At 37.1% G+C, this 22,933-nt stretch overlaps 1 protein-coding gene across 3 annotated transcripts in view; it reads left to right on the top strand.

The window, feature by feature from the left end:
* LOC150089005 (transmembrane protein 120A-like) overlaps positions 1-22,933 on the top strand; it is a 118,838-nt gene that overhangs the window by 75,910 nt on the left and 19,995 nt on the right. For all 3 annotated transcript variants that reach the window (XM_090370996.1, XM_090370997.1, XM_090370998.1), the window contains one exon: positions 20,541-20,602. In XM_090370996.1, the coding sequence (XP_090227122.1) occupies positions 20,541-20,602 (62 nt within the window). The remainder of the gene's footprint in view (positions 1-20,540; positions 20,603-22,933) is intronic.

The raw sequence follows: 22,933 nt of genomic DNA, 5'->3' as shown, positions 1-22,933 counted from the left end.
ATTCACATTTTCTAATTCCTTTTCCAGCTCTAATATCCTGTCTTCACCGATGAGTGATCGTACGTTATAACAGGCCAAGAACAGAATTATGGTATAGTTAAACTATACCATAATTGTGTTCCATTTTATTTTATTCCAAACAAGGCTACTGTTACAAAAAAAGAAAAGGTACTCAGCACTGTTCTGAATTTAAAAAGTATTGCATGTGAAAGTTTGGTGGACCTAACAAAATTCCTATTACCTTTGCTTCGTGTAAAATTATGCCTATCGAAATAATATTTAAGTCTTTAAACAAGGATGGTAATTGTTTTACGTATCTTTGCAATCAATTTCTAAGTTTATTTGATGCAAAACCTAAACATAGCATTTTCCTTGAGCTAGAGATAAAAAAGTTAATTTCAAATGAACTATTTGAGGAGCACTGATCATAGTTGAAAAAGAAGTATGGATTGACATCAGAAAATATTGCAATTTATGAAACAAAAAAAAAAAAGCGAATTGTTGAAAATATGCAGAATAAATTTCAAAAATAGGATGTAAGATGAGCTTAAATTTAATGAAGTCAGTTCTTGGTTCAAATAATTCCAACAAGATTAAAGAAAATTACCATGGATGGAGGAAATTAAACATAATGGCATATTACTGCTGTCCTCTGGAAAGGGAGATGTCTGCTATAGTGTATAAAAAGGACATTTATTTTGAGAGCTATGACCTAAGATTTTTTCCAAGAAATCTGGAGAATTGTCATAAATGTTCTTCACTTTTGTATTAATATTTTCTATTCTATTCACTTTTGAATTTTTTCCATATTTATTATACAAATATACATAAAATTCATTTTGATATATTAAATAATTAACAAAAAAAAAAGAAAAAAAAAGTGTTTTCCTTCATTCCAAATTTGTGGAAAATTCTTATATGATATAAAGAAAAAGAAGAAACTTATATCACATTTTTGAAATCAGTGTGACTTAGGGAGGATAAAATATTGTAATGGAAAGTTTCACTTTGCGTGTGTGTGTTTGTGTTAGTAGTATCTCTCTATACATTATGTAGAGAGATACATTATGTGTAGAGGAAAATAATGGAGTCACTGGTTAAAGAGTTGATACAGGATCACCAAGACAAGACAGCAGTAATAGTTCAGACACAGGATGGGTTTGTTAAGGGGAAATCTTGTCTGACCAGTTTGATTGGATACTACAATGTGGTCATAAAGGAACTGGATGCAAAAAATAATTTTGATATCATATACTTGGATTTCAGGAAAGCTTTTGATACTATTGCACATGGAAGACCAAACTCTAGATATTGAACAGGCTAAGAGTAGAAAACTTGCTTCTTGTCCAAATGGTAGTTGAGCATTTTGGTCTCTTGCCACATTTGCCCATCTCTGTTCCCACCTCTGTCAGAATCGGATGGTTCTCTTGCTACCTCAGCAAAAGATAAAGCTGACCTGATAGCATTCCTACTTTTATTCTAATCCATGTATTGACGATCTTGTTAAACCACCTGTTACCACCCAGTATACTCCATTCAATGCTTCCTGTGGCCGTCCGTCAAAAGGATGTGAGAAGAATTTTGAACAGTCTTTGATGCTAAGGGAGCACCACATCCTGATGGTATTTCTCCACTTGTTCTCTAAACCTGTACTCCTCAACTTACTGCTGTTTTGTGTTAACTTTCTACAGTTTCTTATTCCACTTGTTCCAATATAAACAAATTGGAAATTTGTTTATATACAAGCAGTTCCTAAAAAGAGTGACAAATCCTTCCCATCCAATTATTGTACCATTGCATTTATTTCTACCCTTTCTAAAGAAATGGAGAAATCTAAGCACTGGGAAATCAAAAATGAGAGTAGGAGGGTGTTATAGGCTTAGTGACTGTAATGGGTACAGTGAACAGCTGTACAGAGAAATAGTGTGCCAGTAAATCAGAATGCCTTATAATGGGAGATGTTAACTTTCCAGATATTGACTGGAACTTGTGCATTGGTCACTCGCAGATTAGCCAGACTTTTTTGGTTTATTGGATGACTGTTTTCTACAGCAGCATGTTAGAGAGGCAACAAGAGGGAGTAATACTCTTGATCTGATTATCAGCTGTGATGTTCATGCATTAAGAATCTACATATAAAAGAACCACTAGGTAGCAGTGATCAGTGTATTGATTTGAGATTTGCTTAAAAATGTAACTACCATCAGGGGTAAAGGGAGGGCTTTTTGCTTTCATAAAGGTGACTACAGTGGTCTCGGACAGTTTTTAAATTCTATAAAGCGGGACCAACTGATGATGTTACCATCAGCAAATTCTAAATGGATAGCATTCAAGGAATTAATCAAAGAAGCTACCAGGCTTTTCATACCAACTAAGAAATACTCTTCAAGGTATAGGCCTAAACTGATGTCAGATGAACTGCTGAAACTCATGGCAGAGAACAAAAGTGCATGGGATGCATATAAATTATTGGGTGATGCCGAAGCCTATATTAGATATGAACTAGTCTGTAATCAAGTCACAAAGGAGGTCAGGCAGGCAAAGTCAGATTACAAGAAATCTTTGGTGAAGGATGCAAAGAAAAACAGCAAAGACTCTACATGTGTAAACACTAGAATGAAGGGGATGGATGAATCAAATTGGTTCACTCGATATTGATTGTTTGGCTGTTGATGATCCTGTTCAGGTTGCTGACAACCTGAATGAGTATTTTGCATCTATATTCACACATGAAAAATTCTTTAGGGAAGGGATTACGGAAGTTTATCAAACTCTAACAGGGTGATAAATGATTTTGTTATAACTGTTAGGAAAGTGGAAGAGAAATTGTTTAAGTTAAACATAAGGCACCCTGGGGTGGTTTGGAAATTTTTTTTTTTTTTACGAAACCCCAAACATGAGAGAGATATTAGAACCTGTAGTACTTAGTACCATGCATGGGTTGGAGTTCAAAAAGATGAAAGAGGACATTAGTTGACATTAGGTTTGAACTTCTGTAGATTGTGATTTTCAAGAAATACGTATGAAGGAAGGAATCTATCTAATTATGTTAAGGGAGGCAGTGAAGGAAGTAAGCAAACCCTTAGCCATAATTATGAAAGCATCCTTGGATTCAGGTAAGGTCTCAACAGACTGTGGAGCTAAGCAAATGTATCACCAATTCACAAATGGGGATCAAAATGTGACACAAGTAATTACAGACCTGTTAGTTTAACTTCTGTTCCAAAGAAAATAATAGTCACTGGTAAGAGAAGTAATGTAGTACCATCCAGACGAGTATTAGTAATGGCATATGGTGCAAGGATGCCTAAGGTTTATTCTGCAACAGCCAAAAGAAAAAAAAAAAAAGGTAAATTAATAAAATAAATAAATAATTAATTAATAAGAGAAAAGGAAATACATAATCTATGCATTTCCCTCATCCCGTAGGTAAACTATCCAACTGAACTTTAAATTTTCCCAAACTGTCAGCCTCTACCATTCATGTAGGTAATTTATTCCAATAATTTATAACTTTCTGACTAAAATAAAACTTCCTGCAATCCAATGTAAACATACCCCCCCCCCATAACTTGAATTATAAAACCATTTATAACCTTGAAAATTTCTTCCTCGTTCATTTTAATTTTGCCTCCCATAGCCTTAAACATCTGTCTCCAAGGTACCTAGTTTCCAAGCTTTGCACCCACATATTCAAAATCTTTCCTCATATGGACGCCCTTTTGCCCATCTCACCAGGCAAGTTACCCGTCTCTGGACCCTTTCAAGAAGCTCGGTGTGTTTTTTTTTAGGTGCGGTCTCCATACTTGAGTATTCCAAGTGTGATCTAATAAAAGCTCTGTATATTCTCTACTAGCAAATGTTTGATAAATCATCAATGGGACAACATGGGCCTTCCTTATACTTGACTTTAGTTCAACTCTACCAAGTGTATAAGCTATTTTGGGGTTGCTGTTCCCTATGTGTAAGACCTTGCATTTTGCTGAATTAAAGCATAGCCGCCACTTTTCTGACCATCCCTGAAGTCTATCTAGGTCACTCTGAAGAAGCTTTGCTTGGCCGTGATCATTAACTACTCTACGAACCTTTACATCATCTGCAAATTTAGACATCATGCACTCTATTCCTTCATCAGTGTCATTTAAGAAAATCAAAAACAACAGTATTCTTAATACTGATCCTTCAGAGATCCTTCTTACATTAACTCAATCTGAGGAATAACTATGTATCACAACCCTCTGGTTCCTGCCCTGAAAGCTATCCATCTAAGGATTTTCCCTGTAATTACAACCTGTTCCAGCTTATAAAGTAACTGCTCATGTTTCACTGAGTCACATGCTTTGCTGAAATCTAAATAAACAATGTTGAAATTATTCCCTAAATCCAGCTCATGAGTGACCATGTCAAAATAGCTAACCAGATTTATTAAAATGGTCCTGAATTCCACCCTTGATCATTGCCTCCATGATTTTCCCTACTACTGAAGGTAGATTGACTGGTCGGTAATTTCCCACTAAACTCTTAGAACTGCCTTTATGTATTGGCGATACAATGGCACTTTTCCAATCCAATGGACTCTCCTGAGTCCATTGATGCTCTCATAATTAGCTTTAATGGTTCAGTGCACTCACTTGCTGCCTTCCTTAGAATTATAGGGTAGATGTCGTCAATGACATCTACCCTACAGGCAAGAAAGGCTCAAAAGTATTTTCATTAAATAATCATGTGAAATTTCAATATCATTAATTACATATTTTTCAAATTCACTCCCATAATTTCTCATTGACAGAAAAGTTTTTTTTTTTTTTTTTTTTGATAGAAAAGGATCTTTCTTCTGTAAATATTGATGCAAAGTAACTATTGAGTTCATCTGCAACATTACATAAGGATCTGATCTGGTTTGTCCTTCTCTTCTTTACATTTATATATGCAAAGAATTCCTTATCTGCCACTCTTAGCTCTCTTTGCTAGCAGTTTCTCATAATCCGCCGTTGCCAGCCTAACTTTTTCTGTGGCATTATTACAGATCAGTTTGTAGCTGTTATAGGCTTCATTACTTTTTATTGCTCTGTATCTTTTCCATGCCATCTTTTTCTTCTCAAGTAATCTGGCTACTTTATTATTCATCCAATTTGGAATCCTCCTCATGGAGTATATTTTTTAATATTATTTATGCATTCAAGGCTTCTGTGATTAATATTCTAAAGGTATACCACAATTCAATTGTATTCGCTCTCTGTGAGATATCTATCCAGTTAGAGGCCATGTAGCACCTTAAGCTGTCGTAATTTCCTTTCCTGAAATTATAAACCATTCCTTTGCCTTGTACTGCTACCTCTCTCTTCATCATCCACTGTAGAACTCCGTGATCGATTCCTGCTGCTGGTTCATGTACTGTCAGTCCTATTATGTCATCTGGTTCATGTGTGATGATGAGGTCTAGAATATTCTTTTCCCTAGTACTTTCCCTGACGTGTGTTGATACAAATTACAATCATCTTGCTGACCGGGCTAGCCGGGTGGGTAAAGTGCCTCTCTGGCAACCCGAAGGTCGTGGGTTCGAATCCCTCCTTGGGCTTGGATCAGAGTACAAAATGCAAAAACCTTGGGAGGTGCAATATGGCCACAGAAGCCGATGTGCCAACAACTAACAAAAAAAAAAAAAAAAAACAATCATCTAGTTGATTTAAAAATTTTGCTCCCTTTGTTGAGTTTCCTTCCCATTTGCTCCAATCAATTAGAAGCAAATTAAAATTTCCCATAATAAGTAAACTGCTATAAATCACCTATAATAAGACATTCATGCTTACTTGCCCATTCCATTTGCATGTAGAGGCTCTCATCATAATCTTCACAATTATCTGGCCCGTAGATCCCTCCCACTCTCATTATACCTTTGCTTCCAACTATCTCACACCATACAAATTCTATAGTATGCGAAATGTCTGAATCCGAGAAAGCTTTTTCATTGTTCTCAGGCATGCTTTTGATAAGCAGCATGACCCCATCATTCCTTCTGTCTGCCCTGTTCTTCTTAAATCATTGTACATACCATATTGAAACTCATCATCCCCTATTTCCAGGTGGCACCACGTTTCCGTAAGCCCTATTTTGTTAGTGTTACTTGTTCTAACCTTCAGTTTGAATTCACTCAGTTTATTATACTAGCATGTGAAATTTCTGAATCTGTGAAAGCTTTCATTATGCTCAGGGATGTGTTTGATAAGAAGCATGACCCCATCACCCCTTCTATCTGCCCTGTCCTTCTTAAATACATTGTACATGCCATACTGAAACTCATCTTCTCCTCTTTCCAGGTGGGACTACGTTTCCGTAAACCCTATTTTGTCAGTGTTACTTGTCCTAACCAGTGGTTTGAATTCACCCAATTTATTGATGGCACTTCTGACATTACTTCATGGACAATTAAGACTTGGTGTTCTTGTATAGTTAACTTGCTTCCCTGGCATTAGCTATCTGCTCATTTTAAACATTTGTCCTTAAAACATCTTTCTGATATGATATGTTGTACTAAGAAACAATAACTCTTGAGGTATGTGCAAGTGTTACTTTGACCAATATTATCAGATAAATGCCTATCAATATTACTAGCAAATTATTACTTCCTCAAACTAGCAGTTTCCCCCAACTCTTGCACTGCCTTTGTTTAAATATATCCCATCTTTAAAAAACAGAATTCTTCTACCTACAAGTGTGGGCCAAGCTGATAAAAAAATTTCCCCCCAAAAACCTTGCAGAGTCTTTCAAGTCTTGAGTTAATCCACAAGGCTTTCAGCATATAATCCCTCCTATCGTTCCTGGGCAGAATTCCAGACAATAGACATTCTGACCTAACTTGTGGCATTTCTTTGGCGTGGTCAGCATTTCTTCAGCAAGGCCGCAGTTATACTGCAGACACGGTGCATTTGTTAAGGAAATCTGGTCTGACCAATCTGAGTGGATACTAGAATGTGGTCACAAAGGAATTGGATGCAAAAAAAATAATTTTAATATCATATACTTGGATTTCAGGAAACCTTTTGATACTATTGCACATTAAAGACTGCTGTGAAAATTGGAGCAGTGTGGCATTACGGGCAAGTTTGCTGCTATGGATAAAGGAATGGTTCAGTGGGAGTAGTTATCAATGGGCACTGCTCTTCATGGATTAATGATATTATTGGGCTCCCACAGGGTTTGGTGTTGGCCCACATTGTTGCTTTCTGTGAAGTTATATTTGGCAGGGTGGTTAATGACAGTATACTACTGCAAAAGGATCTAGAAAAGTTAGACAGATGAGCTGAGAAATAACAATTGAAGTTAACATTGATAAATGCAAGGCACATGATGAGAGCCTTGTCAGTTAATTGGGCCCTGGAGGGAATGTGTAAGGATCATGGGGTAGAATTTTTTTTCAGCGTGGTCTGTGCTTGTTAACAGGATAGACTGCTTCTACAGGGATGAGATACACTTAAATAAAAAGGGTGCAAGAATATTTGCTGATGCTATCGAGGCAGTGTTAGGTGGGTTGGAAAACTGGTAGCTTGGGGGGATTCACAGACTAATAGATTAACAGTAACCGCTGGCAGAGGTGAAGGTGATTCTTGCACTACTTCTATTAGAATAAGCAGCGGCCTGGAGCTAGGGGTGCTGGGAGTTTCAGGGATTGATGGCAGTCATTGTGAAACATGTGAGTATATATTATGTGTTAGGGTAACTAAGAATAACAATAGGTGCATGTAAAAATGCTAGAAGTATAGTAAATAAATTTGATGAATTTGAAGTGTTGGTCAAGACCTCAAAGGCGGATACTGTTGGAATATCAGATATCTGGTGTCACACATATATTAGGAATGCAGAATTGGAATTTGGGAAGTACAATGTGTACAGAAATTCATTAGCATTAGTAGAGGCATATGAAGCAAGCTTATGCAGCATCAGCCAAAAAAAAAAACCCCACTCCCATTTCATCCCGTCATTCGTTCAAAATACCTGTCCAGCTGAGCCTTAAATTTATTTAGGCTATCAACTTCCACAACAAGGGATGGAAGTCTGTTCCACCAGCCAACTACCCGCTGGCTAAAGGCAAATTTCTGCACATCTATCCTACATCTGTCTTTCCTCAATTTGAATTTATGCCTTCTCAGGTGATTATTCTGAGCAAGAGGAAGAATCCCATCGGCATTGAGCATGCTCAGTGCCGATGATCTGATAGAGGTGTATAAAGTTTTGCAAATTACAGTGTCTGGAGACTAGGCACCTCACCGGTGCCTAGTCTCCAGACACTGTAATTTGCAAAACTTAAGCCTTTCTTCGTAAGAGCAACCCTTTGTTCCATTCACTAATCTTGTTGCCCTTCTCTGTACTTGTTCCAGCAGCTCTACATTCTTCTTGAAATAAGGCCTCCAGACCTGTATACAGTACTCAAGGTGTGGCCTGACCATTGCCTTATACAAGGGAATAATCACCTCCTTATCCCTGCTAGGAAAATTCCTGTATATCATTGGCAAGACACCATGAGCTACTCTTGCAGCCTGTCTGCACTGCTCAGAGAACTTCATATCTGCCTGCACAATTACCCCCAGGTCCTTTTCATTCTCTACCACTGTCAGTGTAGTACCACAGAGTTGATACATTGCTCTGGGGTTGCTGTTTCCCATATGTAGTACTTTACATTTGTCAATGTTAAACCCCATCTGCTCAACCTTTCCAGATCCTGTTGCAGCAGCATAGCGTCAGTAGTGTCCTTAACAACCCTGCCAACCTTTGTATCGTCTGCAAACTTGGACATTAAGCTTGATATACCATCATCAATATCATTTATAAATACAGAAAACAACAATGAACCCAACATCGAACCCATCGTAGACTAATAACATTAGTCCACGATGAGCAGTGTCCATTGATTACTACTCTCTGTCTTTTCCCCCTCAACCATCCCTTTATTCATAGCAGTAATTTGCCTCCAATGCCACACTGCTCCAATTTTTGCAGCAGTCTTCCATGTGCAACAGTATCAAAAGCCTTTCTAAGATCCCAATATATAAAATAAAAGTTATTCCTTGCATCCAATTCTTTTGTGACTGCATCATAGTATCCTATCAAATTGTTCAGCCAAGACGTTCCCTTAACAAAACCATGCTGTGTCCAAGCTATAACTGAAGTCTTGTCTAGATGATCATGCAGTGCTTCTTTAATCAGCGCCTCCATTAATTTTCCTGGAACAGAAGTTAAAATCACAGGTCTAATTACTTGTGTCAGGTTTTCATCCTCCTTTGTGAATTGGGGTCACATTTTCACATCTCCAGTCTATGGGTACCTCCCCTGAATCCAAGGAAGCTCTCATAATTATGGCTGAGGGTTTGCTTACTTCCTTTGCTGCCTCCTTTAATATAACTGGATAGATCTGGTCCACCCTAGGTGCCTTTCTTGTGTTTATCTTCAACAATTTCTCCTCCACTTTACTCTCAGTTATTACAAGATTATTTAGCTTACTGCCAGAGTTGAATATACCTCTGGCATTCCCCTCGCTGAATAACTCCTCATGTGTGAATGTCGATGCAAAATATTCATTTAGTTTGTTAGCTACCCGAGCAGGATCATCAACAGTTGAACCATCAATATCAAGTGGACCAATCTGATTTATCCCCTTCCTTCTAGAGTTTACCTAAGTAAAGAACGCTTTTCTTTGCATCCTTTGCCAAAGATTTCTCGTAATCTGCTTTCGCCTGCCCAACCGCCTTTGTAACTTGGTTACAAACCAGCTTATATCTATCATAGGCTTCTGTGTCGCATGTTAATTTATATGAATTCCATGCATTTTTCTTGTCTGTCATATGTCTCATTAGTTCGTGTGACATCCATTTAGGCCTAAACCTTTAACAATATTTCTTATTTGGTATGTAAAGCCTAGTAGCTTCCAAGATAAGTTCTTTGAATGCTTCCCATTTTGAATTTGCTATTGGGAACATCATCGTCAGTTGGTCCCACTGTATAGAATTTAAATACTGTCTCAGACCATCGTAGTTGCCTTTACAAAAGTAAAAACCCTTCCCTTTACCCCTGATGGTAGTTACCCCTTTCAGTTAATCCCACTTCAGCACACTGTGATCATTGCCACCTAGTGGTTCCTGTATCTGCAGATTCTTAATGCATGAAGAATCACTACTGATAATCAGATCAAGAGTATTACTCCCTCTAGTTGCCTCCCGAACATGCTGATGTAGAAAATAATCATCCAATAAATCCACAAAAGCCTTGCTAGTGTATGAGTGACCAACCCACAAATTCCAGTCAATATCTGGGAAAGTAAAATCCCCCATTATAAGACTCTCTGATTTACTGGCCCACTCTATTTCCCTGTGCAGTTTCTTATTATACTCATCAGAGTCATTAGGCCTATAGCACACTCCTACTCTCAATTTTGATCTCCCTATGCTTATGTCACACCAAACTGACTTGACACTGCACTGTCCAGCGATGTCAACTGGCTTCACTTCCTTGGAGTTTATGTATTTCTTAACTAATAGCATAACCCCTCCTATCCTGTCTATCCTTTCTGTACACATTGTACTCCCGAAATTCCAGTTTTGCATTCCTTATATCTGTGTGACACCACGTTTCTGATATCCGAACAATATCTGCCTTTGATGTTTTGAGCAATACCTCAAATTCATCAAATTTATTTACCAAACTCCTAGCATTGGTGTACACGCAAGTATACATCCACTGTTCCTATTCTTAGCTACCCTAACACAACCCATGTGTTTACTTGTACCGCAATGACTTCCAGCAGTCTCTGAAATATCCTGCATCTTGTTTTCCAGGCTGCTGCTCATTCCAATAGAAGCAGTGCAAGAACCACTTTCACCTCTGCCAGTGGCTACTGTTAATCTATTAGTCCTTTTATATCCCCCCCCCCAAGTGCTGACCGGGATAGCCGGGTGGGTAAAGTGCCTGCCTAGCAACCCAAAGGTCGCGTGTTCGAATCCCGCCTCGAGCTTGGATCAAAGTACTGCAAAAACCTTGGGAGGTGCATTAGGGCCACAGAAGCTGATGTGCCTACTACTACTAAAAAAAAAAAAAATCCCGTCAAGCTAGCAGTTTTCCGACCCGCCTAACACTGCCTCGATAGCATCAGCAAATATTCTTGCACCCTTTCTATTTAAGTGTATCCCATCCCATTCCATCCCTGTAGAAGCAGTCTCTCCTGTTAACAAGTACAGACCGGGCTGAAAAAAATTCTACCCGTTGAGCCTTTGCACAATCTTTCCACGGCCGAATTGATCGACAAGGCTCTCATCTTATACGTCCTCCTATCGTGTCTGGGCAGAATTGCAGACACTTTCAAATTCAACTCTAATTCACGGCTTTTTTTCAACAGTGACCTGTACTTGTTAAGTAATTCTGCCGGTCTCCTACTCTTAATATCATTAGTGCCAACGTGTACAACTATATCATCTTTTGTGCCCTTAAAAGATGATATCCGCTTTACAATTTCATCAACCTTTGCCCCTGGCAGACATACCCTGGTCTTGTTCCACCTATCCTCTTTACAAAGCATGTTCCCCATTTCCCTGAACAACTGCTAGTTCCTGTGGGACCAGCACATTCTGCCTTGGGGGTTACCGCTATGTTGTGTGATGACCAAGTGCAAGCTGTGGTGTTGATGTGGGCAGCTGAAGAGCTTGATGGGCTGCTCAATTTAGATCTTTTGAGGGTATTCACCCTGTCCTTCAAGCTCTCATATAGGCCCATAACAATGCTGAGTTGTCACCTGATTTCCTTACACTCCTTATATCGTGCACACACACACAAAGACATCCCCCATGGCAATATCATGACCTGTACCTGATTGCTCCACAAACATCATACAAGCAGTGCATTTTAAAAGGCTGTGATTCAGAGGGCAACTGCCCCCCTCAGTTCTCTCCTGAGCCACAGCACTCCCATTAGCTTGCTTTTGCTTTGCTGCTCTGGTCTGAGTCATGATTTCGATTTAATTTCAATGAAATTTCAATTTTAGTACAAAATTATAACCCTAAACTTGTATCCCAACACAGTTATAACGCTATATATATTTTTCAGTATCGAGTATTATCTACGAGTTCAGTTTATATAACTTCCGTATCAAGTTATGTATTAATTAATTTTGTTACATTTTTAATGTAAGTCGTTATATGTATTTAGTTAAAAGTACAATTTAATTGACAATTAATTTTAACAAGATTAATAGATTTTACTGATTAATTGACAATATTATATTATATACTATACTATACTATACTATACTATACTAAGCTTACACTATCTAGTTCCGGATATAACGTTTTGTCATATAACAATGGTGGCAAGTTATGAACGGTAAATCTACGGACACCTAAGTATTAATTAACTTTGAAATCTCGATGCCTCAATTTAGAATAAACTAAGGATCCTGACTAGGTCTATAAGCTACTTATAGAAAATAATTTGATGTAACAATTGGTCAATATAGCGACTAAATATGGCTAAAAAAAACTTTTCGTTTAGCGGAGCTGCAACTTGTAACACGTGGACTTTATACCCTTAATGATACTTTTATGCAATTACAAGGCCGAGTAAAGAATAAATACACCAGAGTAATCAGAAAATCACAAAATAATGCTATACTACTAAATTTAAATCAAAAGTTTTAGAAAAACAATAATTTCAGATGAATAAATAAAAAAATCCACTTAGCGGCTTTGAACACTTCTGATTCCCACTAGCCTCGTCAGCAGACCAAACAGATAGACAGGATAGGAAGGGACGAGGGGTTATGTTGTTAATTAAGAAAAACATAAAATCAAAAGAAGTGCATCCAGTTGATATAGATGGACAGTGCACTGTTCAGTCATTTTGGTGTGACATAAGCACTGTGAAAGCAAAAATAAGAGTAGGGGTGCGTTATAGGCCTAATGACTCGAATGAGTACAATGAACAATTGTACAGAGAAATAGAGTGGGCTAGTAAATCAGAATGTATTATAATGGGTGATTTTCACTTCCCAGATATTGACTGGAACTTGTGGGTTGGTCACACACACACTAGTAAGACTTGGCTTGGGTAAAGAAAGCCTGCACGAGAACGACGACAAACGTCGGATAACTTACGCGGTAAATTAGTTTGCCGATACGGCACTCTAGCGCTGCTCACTCGGTAAACAGACGGTAGGTGTTATCGGACTGGAGCAAAGTCGAGAACGATATACTGATTGACAGGTAGGCGTGGCAAACAATGAAATGATTGGTGGTGGGCGCGACAGACGACAAGCTACTGTGTAGTCATTGGTTGGCATTATGATGTGTATTTACCAGTAAAGAACGGTGCATAATAGTTTTGTAATAAACGGTGAACAGGTAATAGTAGCGATGAATCTTTTAAAGATGGAAGAAATTTGTAAGGAAAATGAAACGTTGCTTGATTTTTTGATGAAAACTAAATTGATAAGACCGAAATTGTACTGTTTTAAGTGCAATGATTATTTTAAACTAATTGAATCACGAACAGAGTCATGTGGAAAGTTGTGGTTTTGCAAAAAATGTTCTTCACGAGTTTCTTTATTGAAACATAGTTTTATGGAAAATACAAAAGTTTCATTGAAAAAGATAATGTACATTATATACTTTTGGTCAACGTGCACGCCAGTAACTAAGACAGCATTCCATCTGGAAATTTCGAAAGTGACAGCAATTAAGTTTTATAAGAAACTAAGAGATATTTGCGGATTGCAGTTAATAAAAAAACCCATTAAGTTGGGTGGATCGGGGAAAATTGTAGAAGCAGACGAAACTGTACTGGTAAAACCAAAACATCACAGAGGACGAAATTTAACTGCTAAGAAGAAATGGGTGTTTGGTGTGTTCGAAAGAGAATCTAAATTCGTCTTCATGAAATTGATAAAAAATCGGAAAGCAAAAACTCTTTTGCGCATTATTAGAAAAGTAGTGAAGAAAAATACTACCATCATAACAGATGAATGGCGTGCATATAGCCGTATTACGGCCTTAGAAAAAAAGAAGTACAAACATTTAACGGTGAAACACAAGGAACATTTTGTAGATCCACATACAGGAGCACATACGAATAATATCGAAGCCCAGTGGAAGAAACTAAAAAGTGTAACTAAAGGAGTAAATGGCAGCTGTAAACATATGTTGATGGGTCACATTAATGAATATATGTGGCGTCAAATTTATGGGAAAAATCATGAAGATACTTTTCACAATATTGTTACTCAAATTGCGAATAGCTATTCAGGTCCAACTGTATGATTTGTACTCATGAATTTTTTTTCTGAGAAAGTTTCGTTCCGTTCATTTTATGTTCTTCATTGTGTTTTTTTTTTTTTTTTTTTTTCTCATATTAAAAGCAGATTTTTGGAGTTGATGAGTGCTTTTACTGTATTATTGATTTAGGTTTGGTTACGAAAAAAGGAAAAGGTTTCTTTGTTTTTCGTTGTATTTCATAACCTGAGCTTAAATGGTAGGTTAGGAAATAAAAGAGAAGGTTTCCTTGTATTTCGCGACCTAAACTTAAACGTTAGGTTGGGAAATAATAGAAAAAGAAAGAAAGATTCTTTATATATACAGTATACTGAATAGCTATTAAGGTGCTGATTGACGTTATGATACGTGTGTATCCGCATGAGTGTCTTTAAAAATAAAAGTACATTAATAAAAAAATTAATATTTTATTAATAAACAATTTATGTGCTAGTCCACTCATGATTCTAAAGAAAAAAGGTTAGGTTACCCCCTCCATTTCGGGAGAGGTTCAAGCTCCCATGGGATTCAAGTGGAGGTAACCTGACCTATTTTCACCATTAGGGCATATTATTGAACAAGAAAATAAAAATACGGTCATAAAAAAATTTATTTTTTTATGAATGTATTTCTAAATATGACTGATTCTAAAGAAAAAAGGTTAGGTTACCCCCTCCACTTCGGGAGGGGTTCAAGCTCCCATGGGATTCAAGTCGAGGTGACCTGATCTTTTTTCACCGTTACAGTAAATGTTAGGGCATGTACGATTAGGACAAGTTACCATTAGTGCTGCTACAGTGATACTAAACCGATGTTATCGTGTGTTGTGTTCGCGCACCAATCAGCACGTCGTTTGCCACGCCTACCTGTCAATCAGTATATCGTTCTCGACTTTGCTCCAGACCGTTAACACCTACCGTCTGTTTACCGAGTGAGCAGCGCTAGAGTGCCGTATCGGCAAACTAATTTTCCGCGTAAGTTATCCGACGTTTCTCGTCGTTCTCGTGCAGGCTTTCTTTACCTTCACCGTAAGACTTTTGTGGATTTATTGGATGATTGTTTTCTGCAGCAGCGTGTTCGAGAGGCAATCAGTGAGGGCAATACTCTTGATCTGGTTATCAGCAGTGATCATATGTGTATTAAGGATTTGCAGATAAAGGAACCACTAGGTGGCAGTGATCATAGTATACTGATGTGGAATTTACTTAAAGATATAATTACCATCAGGGGTAAAGATATAATTACCATCAGGTGTAAAGGAAAGGGTTTTTGCTTCCGTAAAGGTGACTACGGTGGTCTCAGACAGTTTTTTTTTAAATTCTGTACAGTGGAACCAACTGATGATGTTACCAACAGAAAATTCCAAGTGGGAAGCATTCAAGGAATTAATCATGGAAGCTATTAAATGTTTCATACCTATTAAGAAATATCGTTCAAGGTTTAGGCCTAAATGGTTGTCAAATGAACTAATGAGCCTTGTGGCAGAGAAGAAAAATGCATAGGATGCATATAAATTATCAGGCGACACAGAAACCTATGGCAGATATAAGCTAGTCTGTAATCAAGTCACAAAGGAGGTTAGGCATGAGAAGGCAGATTACGAGAAATCTTTGGCAAAGGATGCTAAGAAAAATAGCAATGATTATTTTTTTACTTATATAAACTCTAAAAGGAAGGGGATGAATCTGATTGGTCCACTTGATATCGATGGTTCGACTGTTGATAATCCTGCTCAGGTAGCAAACAAACTGAATGAGTATTTTGCCTCTACATTCACACATGAGGAGTTATTAAGGATTCAAAATGCCAGAAAGTTATCATATTGGAGCAGGGTGCTTAATGATTTTGTAATAACTGAGAGCAAAGTGGAGGAGAAATTGTTGAAGTTAAACATAAGAAAGGCACCTGGGGTGGATGGGATCTATTCAGTTGTATTAAAGGAGGTGGCAAAGGAAGTAAGCAAATCCTTAACCATAATTATGAGAGCATCCTTGGACTCAGGGGAGGTCCCCCATGGACTGGAGATGTGCAAATGTATTCCCAATTCACAAAGGGGGATTGAAGGGTGACATGAGTAATTACAGACCAGTTAGTTTAACTTTTGTTCTGGGTAAAATAATGTAGTCACTAGTTAAAGCAGCATTGCAGAATCATCTAGACAAGACTGCAGTAATAATTCGGAAACAGCATGGGTTTGTTAAGGGGAAGGATTGGATACTATGATGTGATCACAAAGGAACTGAATGAAAAAAATAATTTTGGTATCATATACTTGGATTTCAGGAAGGCTATTGAAATTGTTGCATATGGAAGACTACTGTACAAATTGGAGCAATTTGGCATTAAGGCCAAGTTGCTACAATGAATAAAAGGATGGTTGAGTGGGAGAACATAGTGGTAATCAGTTGACTCTGCTCTTCGTGGATCAATGTTATTAGTTGAGTCAGTATGGGTTTGGTGTTGGGCCAATTGTTGTTTTGTATATTTATCAGTGATATTGAAGAAGGTATATCGGTCTTAATGTTGAAGTTTGCAGATGACACTATGGTTGGCAATGTTGTTAACAGCAGTGTGCTACTCCAGCGGGATGTAGAAAAGTTGGGCAGATGGGCTGAGAAGTTTAACATTGACAAATGCAAAGTACTGCCTATGGGTAGCAGTAACCCCAGAGAAATATACCGACTGTGTGGTACTACAGTGGGGGTAGTGGAAAATGAAAAAGGCCTTTGGATAATTGATTGTGCAGTCAGATATGAAGTTTTCTGGGCAGTGCAGACAGGCTTGCCAGAGTACATCATGGGGTTTTGTCAATGATATACAGGAATTTAGCTAGCAGGGATAAGGAGGTGATTAGCTCTTTGTATAAGGCAATGGTCAGGCCACACCTTGAGTACTGCATGCAGGTCTGGTGGCCTGATTTTAGAAATGATCTAGAGTTGCTAGAACGAGTACAGAGAAGGGCAACAAGATTGGCGAAGGGAACAAAGGGGTGCTCTTATTAAGAAATGCTTAAGGTCTGCAAATTGCAGCATCTAGACTAGGTACCTGCAAGGTGATCTGATTGAGTTGTATAAGGCCTTGAATGGTTTTTTGAGCCGACTCAATGCTGATGGGATTCTTCCTCTTGCACAAATTACAAATCTGAAGCGGCATAAACTCAAATTGAGGAAAGATGTTGTAGTTAAATAGATGTACAAAAATTTTGCTTTAGCCAGCAGTTAGTTAATTGCTGAAACAAATTTTCATATGTTGTTGTGGAAGTTGATAGCTTAAATAAATTCAAGGAAGAACTGGACAAATTGTTGGAGCAAATGGATGGGTGAAATGGGAAGTTTTTATTTTATTTTTTGGCTGATGCTGCATAAGTTTGCTTTCTTGCATCATTTGCCCTTTTTTTTTTTTTTTTTTTTTTTTTTTTTATGAGAACCCCCAAACAAGAAAGGTATCTAAAACCTATAGTACTTAGTACCGTGCATGGGTTGAAGGAGAAGTATTGATGCCGGAAACTTTGCTCTAGAGACTAAACATGGGTTTCAGCACTTCAAGCCTCCAATAAGCAAAGTGGTGGTATTTCACCGGTTGATGAAAGTCATCTACCATCTGTACTAATGCTAATACTAAGTATCTTCTTTCATCTTCTCAACCTTCAACCCATGCATGGTGCTAAATACTATAGGATCTAATACGTCATGCTTGGGGTTTTATTAAAATAATAAATAAATAAATGTGACTTTACTTCTTCCATATGTTTATCTAATATGCCTTCAAATCCATAAGTTCTTCAACTCTTCAAGTGTAGAAAAGCTAATTATTCTTTTTGACAGTTTCTAATGACATTTTCTTATGTTCAGTCTATAGTTATTTTTTCTGAATTTATATCTGTCCCTTTTTTGCATCCTAGAAAGAGATATGATATCCCCATCTTTAAATTTGTTTAACCTTTTTAAGCCAAGGCCAGTTAGATTTACTCAATGTAAAGTCTGGAAACATAGGCAAATATACATAATAAAGCTTTTATTTATATTACGTTACAGTACATGATACGAGAGTGGTTCAATAAAGAATCGCCCTCACCTATTTCCATATATCGCAGAGTCATGATATTTTGTGTGTAGCATCATACATATCTCTGTACTAAAGGTGTAAAAATTCAGCCCTGTGTCTTAATTTGTTTTTCTCTTACAGAGCTGAATGTGTTACGACATAGACAAAGTTGAAGCCAGAGCTGTAATCCGGTATCTGTTCTTCAAGGGGAAATCTCCTAAAGAAATCCATGGATGAAGCCCCATCCTATGGCATTGTGAAGCACTGGCATAGACAGTTTAGGTGTGGTCGGACATCGGTAGAATCTGAGCCCATTCCACCATTGATGACAGCACGATCGGAAAAGTGGAGTTGTTAATCATGGAAGATCACCGGATATCTGTGTGTTAATTGTCCCAGGAGGTGAAGATTAGTGTGGGCTCTGTTGAAACAGTCCTTCATGACCAAGTGCAAGATGGATTCCCCAATTATTGACTGGTTTCCAGAAGGCTGATCGACAACAGAAATCACAAGAGTTCTTAGCCCCGTGCCAAAAAAAATGAGGAAGACTTTTTTTCTTGTCCCCTGAAAGTAAAAAGCAGTCCGTGGAATGGTGACAAATAGTCCCCCCTCCCAAGAAGGTAAGGGTCCAAGTGTCAGCAGGAAAGGTCTTGCTGATAGTGTTTTGAGATGAGAAAGGTTTAATAATGACTGATTACCCGACGAAAGGTAGAACAATTACAGGTGCTTATTATGCCCACTTACTCACAAAATTACAGAATTACTCACAAAGGTGTGGGAATGCTTCAAGACAATTCCCCAGTTCACATTCACACTTCTGCAATTGCAACAACACAAGCAGCCACTTGTGGATACGAAATACTGCCCCATCCAGCCTACTCACCCGACCTTGCATCACTGGACTTCTTGTTCCTTCTCTCAAATCATTTCTTCAGGGGACCCACTTCCCTGACGACGAGATGCTAATTTCTGCAACAGAATCGTGGTTCAAAGACCAACCTCACTACTCTACAAAAACGGTATCCGTAGCCTCGTCGATCGATGGGAAAAATGTGTAAATCTGCATGGTGGCTATGTAGAGGAAGACTAAAACCTGTGCCAAGAATCAACAGGCTAGCACCTCTGCAGCTAGGTCAGGGCGATTCTTTATTGAACCACCCTTGTATGTTCAGAGTGTTGTCCTGTTCAGAGTGTTATCTCTCATTAGCAATGCATAATTAATTATGCATTGCATTAAAAATTAATTAAAAATAAAATAATATTATCTATGTTTCCAGACTTTATGGCCATCCTGTATATTTTTGAGACTTATGAGCATGTCAAACTGGAGTCTCTTCCAGAATACCTGGTTGCATCTTCAACTAGTCATATTGTCTTCCTTTGTATTAAAGCCTTTGATTTGTACATTGGGTTAAGCCACTCTGTAAATCACAGTATAATGTGTCATATGTCAGTGATGTAGGCAAAGAATTATTTCATAAAAGGGAAGGGTGATAAATGTAACAGTTATGTCTTTTTTTTTTATGTTTTAGTTTTATATTATTGCAGTTCTTTGACTGCAATAATATAAAACTAGATAATATAATATATTATAAAACTAGAAAGTATTCTTTCTAAACAGTTTCTTGAAGGAAGGAGTGGTCATAAATGTAACATTCATTGTAGCATATGTAGTAATGCAATTGTGCAAAGTCACAATGATTTTGTGCACTTTATCACTCTTTCAAGGTTTTTAAGTGTTTTTTGTATTGCTTATTATGTTCAAGTTAATTATTTTTAATTTTTAATTAAGGTTAGGTTCAAGCATAGAATTTGAAATATCCTTTCAGTGTTAATTTATAGCTGTAAGTCATCACTGTATAAGAATCATGGTTAGCTTGCTTTGATATTTCTTTTGTTTACATAAGCTAATATTTCTAAAAGCCTTTCTCACTTGCACAAACCTAATTAAACAGTGAATTGATTTAGAAACATTATCCAGTATTTATATATATAAATAGTTAAATACTTAAATAATTTTTCTTAGTGCACATGATACCACAAAACAAGCTACTTGAAATGCATCTTCTAAATAGTCTTGGATTAATTATTAATAATGAATTTATTTATTTATAAGTAGAACGATAAAAGATTTTTTTTGAATGTGGAATATATATTTTGCTTTGTCTTTAGCAGTTTATTTTTGTAATGCAGGATTTTGTAACTTTCTAGGCCAGATGGTTTTATGTATGATCAGTTCCGTAAACAGTTTACGTGGTATACCTGTTATATAAGTGAGTAGACTTATTTGGTTCCTCATTTCTAAAATTATTAATTTCTAAAAAATTGTTAATTGTATAAAATTGTACTCGATTTCTAAAAAGAAATCGTTAATTGTATAAAAATTTCTATTTTAGGTTATTTATTTATAAATTTTATGCTATTTTGAATTAGAAACTGACAGCTCTTCACAAGTATACTTGTGTAAAAAAAATCTTATTTCTCAAAACATTTCTAGAATCATATTGGAAAAATAATTGGACTTGGCTCTTGTCTCGACAGAGTCTTTTCTGCCTACAAGTTCAAAAACTGGTAGATGGAAAAACCCACAGTCTTTGTGACTCAATCCTAACTATTGATTTTGTTATTTTTTAATAGTTTACATTTATTTTGACATTTTTATTTAAAGTAATTTTTCTGCATCACAAATTGTTTATTGCCCAGGTGCCAAGTTTTCCTGTGGCCAAGTGAACATGAGCTTAATTAGTTATATTTTGTGTTTTATTCAATTTTCTTAATTTTTCATTAGACTTTCACCTTATGAGTTGTAAAAATAGTTATCTAGAATTGCAAGACAGCCTTTTTTCTTTTTTTTTTTTTTCCCCCTCTTTGTTCTTGCTGCTCACCTCAGTTTGGCCACCAATGGCACTACTTCTGTCTTCTCATGGTGGGTTCAGAAACCTAGGAGAAAAAATCCATTCTCCCAGGGCCGAAAGGAGCAAACATGGAATGTTGATACTTTTCCTTCTCTAGAGCTCCTCATCTTACTTGGAAAGACACTAACCTGGTCGTGGTGCTATCCAATCTAAGAAATTGAGAAAGAATGGCAATCACCAAGACTTTCCCTCCTTCCTCATAATTGCATTCTTTAACAAATCAACCTGTAAACAGGCTTTCTCGTTTCTTCCTTCAAAAGTGTTTAGAAAATGCTGATGGAGCTCTCAAAATGGTGAAAAGCTTAGTCAGGAGATGCACTTGTGGAAACCACATGATTAGCCTACCCAGAATCTTTACTGAAACCAACTGTCTTTGGTGGGATTTCTGTTAAAATTACTCTGCATATTGTACTAAACAGTTCTAAAGGAGTTATGTAGCAGAATGGGAATTGACGGATATCTCAGAAGATGAATTAGTTCAAGAATTGAAAGACCAGAAATTTGCACTTCCAAAAGAATCCTGGTATAAAAGGATAGAAAACTCATCCCAATTTCATAGTTTTATTCACTGTGCCAGATTTGCCCAGTATTGTGAAAGCTGGCTAATTAAATTATCATATTCATCCAGAATTCTCTTGGTGCTACAAATGCCAAAAGACTATTTGGGATGTGGTTTAAAACTGTAAAGTTGACCATCCTGCTTACCTTAAAGCTCATGACCTCTGAAAACTTGGGAAGAAAATACAAAAATAATAAAATATACACTTCAGGAGAAAGATATACCTGTTTCTCCATAAGGTGGCTATACACCTCTCTGTGATGGTTATTTCAGATAGTTTGTCTTATTAAATCAAAATGTCAATTATGCATCAATTATGCGTAGCTCATTCACCTACCTACACTTGATTTTATTATATAAAAAGAAGTAGGTATGATATTGGTAAGCTCAATTACAGCTGGAGGTTCTTGTTTTATCTGGAGAAGCTTATTTATTTGAGTTTGCCAAAGTAATGTCCAATGTTTTTACAAGCTTTTTTGTGTGATGAATATATAATTGAGTTATGGTACATGGAAAGGTGCTCGATCAGTGTTTGCAGGATTCTATGCAGATTATTCTGCATTCTTACTGCCTGAAATTCCAGCATATCTGCAATCCAAGAAATCAACTGAATAATTATATTCATATAAATACACAACACAGATCTGATTTGAAAACGAGATGCAGTGTCACGATTTGTTTTATAATGCAGATACCCCACTCCTGAAATCTGTATATATTAATATTTGTGAGATGCACAATAGTTAGGCTATCTTGATTGTATATAGTTTGGCTGAAAAATACCACATTCAACTGGAAGAGACGCAGAGAAATGAGCCGATACTACTGCTTCTGCCACTTCTATTTGTTGGCCTATTGACGGCCTCCATAGCCGGGTGATCAGGAGTGGGAGTGCAGTAGTACACGCTCTTTGAGTAGACCGAGATTTAAGCCCCTTACTGCTAAATACGGTCGATCTGCCAACCTGCACTGGATCAGTGTGGCAGATTATGGTTCCATTTCCCTCAACATGAATTGTTGGAGGTTTCCATCTAGCAGTGGGTTGATAATGGCTGCAGTTTATTTTTTTATTTTTAACTCAGTATTTTTGTCATTGTTGTCATCATCCACTTTTCTTTCTCTTTTTTTTG

The sequence above is a fragment of the Mastigoproctus giganteus genome, chromosome 3 (genome assembly GCF_048544385.1).
Source record: "Mastigoproctus giganteus isolate SK-2022 chromosome 3, ASM4854438v1, whole genome shotgun sequence".
NCBI lineage: Eukaryota > Metazoa > Arthropoda > Arachnida > Uropygi > Thelyphonidae > Mastigoproctus > Mastigoproctus giganteus.
This window is presented reverse-complemented; position numbering and strand designations above follow the sequence as displayed.